Source organism: Penaeus monodon, chromosome 24 (genome assembly GCF_015228065.2).
Source record: "Penaeus monodon isolate SGIC_2016 chromosome 24, NSTDA_Pmon_1, whole genome shotgun sequence".
Lineage (NCBI taxonomy): Eukaryota > Metazoa > Arthropoda > Malacostraca > Decapoda > Penaeidae > Penaeus > Penaeus monodon.
This window is the reverse complement of record NC_051409.1, coordinates 29,926,823-29,929,588: the sequence shown is the minus strand read 5'-3', so window position 1 is coordinate 29,929,588 and position 2,766 is coordinate 29,926,823. Positions and strand designations below refer to the sequence as shown.

At 35.7% G+C, this 2,766-nt stretch overlaps 1 protein-coding gene across 1 annotated transcript in view; it reads left to right on the top strand.

The window, feature by feature from the left end:
• Window positions 1-2,766, top strand: part of LOC119588712 (thioredoxin domain-containing protein 5-like) — a gene marked incomplete at both ends in the record, with an annotated part of 6,576 nt that overhangs the window by 860 nt on the left and 2,950 nt on the right. The window contains 5 exon segments of the mRNA XM_037937352.1: window positions 769-918; window positions 1,298-1,406; window positions 1,550-1,681; window positions 1,959-2,114; window positions 2,702-2,766. Of these exon segments, the coding sequence (XP_037793280.1) occupies window positions 769-918; window positions 1,298-1,406; window positions 1,550-1,681; window positions 1,959-2,114; window positions 2,702-2,766 (612 nt within the window).

Below are 2,766 nucleotides of genomic sequence, written 5' to 3'. Positions count from 1 at the left end.
AAATGACCCATTTTATTTTCACTGATTTTTTTTTCCCCATTACGGAAAAATTCTCAGGTTTATTTTCAGGCTTTGTAGTTGTTTCTGAAAATTGTTTTATTTTTCTCGTGAAATATTCCGGTCATGTAATTTTGCGTTCATTTTTACCAAAGCTCCTTTTATTTATTTCAATTTGTGTCATCTGTGTTTGTCCTGAATATATGTCTGTCTCCTCAGTCCTCTCTTTATTTTCCAATGCCTCCCTGCTGCTTTCTTTTCATATTCATTTAATTGACTTATCAGGCTCCTGTATTGTGAGCAAGTTGTGCTGTATACTGAGAGCCATAAACCTCCAGTTCCAACAAGATAAAGAATAAAGATTAAATTTCTTATGGTAGTTTATTGAAGGTTATAAATGTTTGATATCCCTAAGGTCCATATAAATGTAAAAAAAAATTAAATTCATTGTGATGATAAAGTATTTCTCATTCATACCTAGCTTAAACTTAGGAATTCATGCTATTAATATTTTCACTTGGTATTGGTTTTCCATGAATGGTTTATATGAAGATGCATCTTATGTGAAATATAGGTCTTTTATGCCTTTTTTTGTACCTACTTTCCTTGTGTGGGTAGTCCATGTGGGAAATTATAAAGTTATCAAGCATTATTTTTCTCATATGTAACCCTTTTACTTTTCACTTTTACTTTTATATGTATATACAAATGTTTATATATAATTTTTAAACATAGCCTTTTAACAAAGCATTTTTCATCCTTCTCTTTCAGGTGTGGCCATTGCAAAAGGTTAAGTCCAACTTGGGATGACTTGGGAAAGAAATATAATAGCCAGGAGTCATCAGAGGTTGTCATTGGCAAAGTTGACTGCACACAACACACTGCACTTTGCTCTTCCCAAGATGTGACAGGATACCCTACGTAAGGATTTGTTCAGTGTAAAAATACATTTTTATTTTTTATAAATTTAATTATTGAAGATGCCCACATGTTCACCAGTGGTCTTGCACTTGTCAGTTCCATGTCATATGACAACAAGACCGCAGAATAGAGAGGTTTGCATACCTTAACCAGTGTGTAAAACATGGGGCTGTGGCTCTTGTTTGAAGCTGCACCACTGTCATGTTAAATTTCAGACTGTAAACCCTGCATCATGAAAGCTCCAAGTGGATTTGGATTTGACACAGCCAGGACAATTACAAGGATAAAGCTCTATTTTGAAAGCCACTGTGGGTGTCTTCTAAATGCGTACCGGATATTACATAGTACCTTTTTAAATAGTTAGCGGTTCCCAATACAGACTGAAGCTTTTTGCGAAGGGTGTGGAAGGCGGCGTCAAGTATCGTGGGCCTCGTGACCTGGCTTCTTTAGAGAGGTTCATTGCGGAACAGCTGGGAACAGAAGTAGAGGTGAGAAACGATTCTTTTGAGAATATTGAGTAATAAGTTTGAAGGTGAAGGATCAACAATAGTGGTTATTTTAACAAACTATGACTTTTTAGATGATAATCTTTTTCATGACGTACAATTCTTGTCTCTTCACTGCTGACCAGGATGACGGGCAAGCTACAATCCCAGATGCCCTCGCAGGGCTTGTGGAGTTCACAGATGCAACTTTCAAGACCGTGGTGGCTACTGGAAACCATTTCATCAAGTTTTACGCTCCATGGTGTGGCCACTGCCAGGTTGGGGTCTTTGCTCTGATATTGATTCAGGATTTTTCTGTTATTGATTATAAGAATGATGTAATCAACAATATTGTAATTATCATTTCTTTTATTTATTGTTATTAGTTTTTTAGTTTTACATCTGTAATACAGACCTAGTTTAATTGATTTTTGTGTAGATACTTGAGGACGATGGATCTGTTATAGCTCAATTTCCATTTTACTGACATATGTACGTAAAGAAATCTACATATTCCATATTAACTTTCTTGACACTGCTTTTACATCCCTGCAGAGACTTGCCCCAACCTGGGATAGTTTGGCCAAGACCTTTGAGCACGATAAGTCTGTGACGATCGGAAAGCTGGACTGCACAAAGTACCGAGAGATTTGCACAGAGTACGAGGTCAAAGGCTACCCAACTCTGCTATGGATTGAGGATGGGAAGAAGGTAATGGAAGAGAGACGTTATATATTTTCTGTTGATTGTTGTCATTATTTTCTTCATGCTTATTAATGGCAGAATTTAGAACTGTCAAGAGTGTTAACATTGACATTCTCATTTGTTTTTGTAAACATTATTTGAAACTATTGTAGAGATGATGAAAAACTAATGACAAATAATTAAAGTACGCTTGGGGATAAAATAAAATCGCTCTTTGGCCTATATGTCTGATTGTAATGGCATTCTTCCTTTTTATAAGATAAATAATATATTTAGTATTATGTAGTCATCCAAATAAAACATTATTGGGTTTGATCTTCAATATGGAAACTAATTGGAAAAGTGCTGTTTGGATATGGCAGTAAAATGCACAGTATCCTTCATGTTGTAGAAGAGGTTTGACCAAGTCATTATGGTTGATCAACAGTCTGCTACTTTGTGGATGTGTGTCAGTAAAGAATAAATTGTCTACATCAATTTAGTATAAAAATTCAGCAATGTATATATTGGCTGACAGCAAAGAACCTATGATAAATCCTTCACTTTTAATTACCATTTTCTGCAAAAAACTAATGGTCCATGGGAAATTGCAGATGGAGAAATATTCCGGGGACCGCAGCCATGGAGACCTCAAAGCCTTTGTGGCAAAGATGCTAGG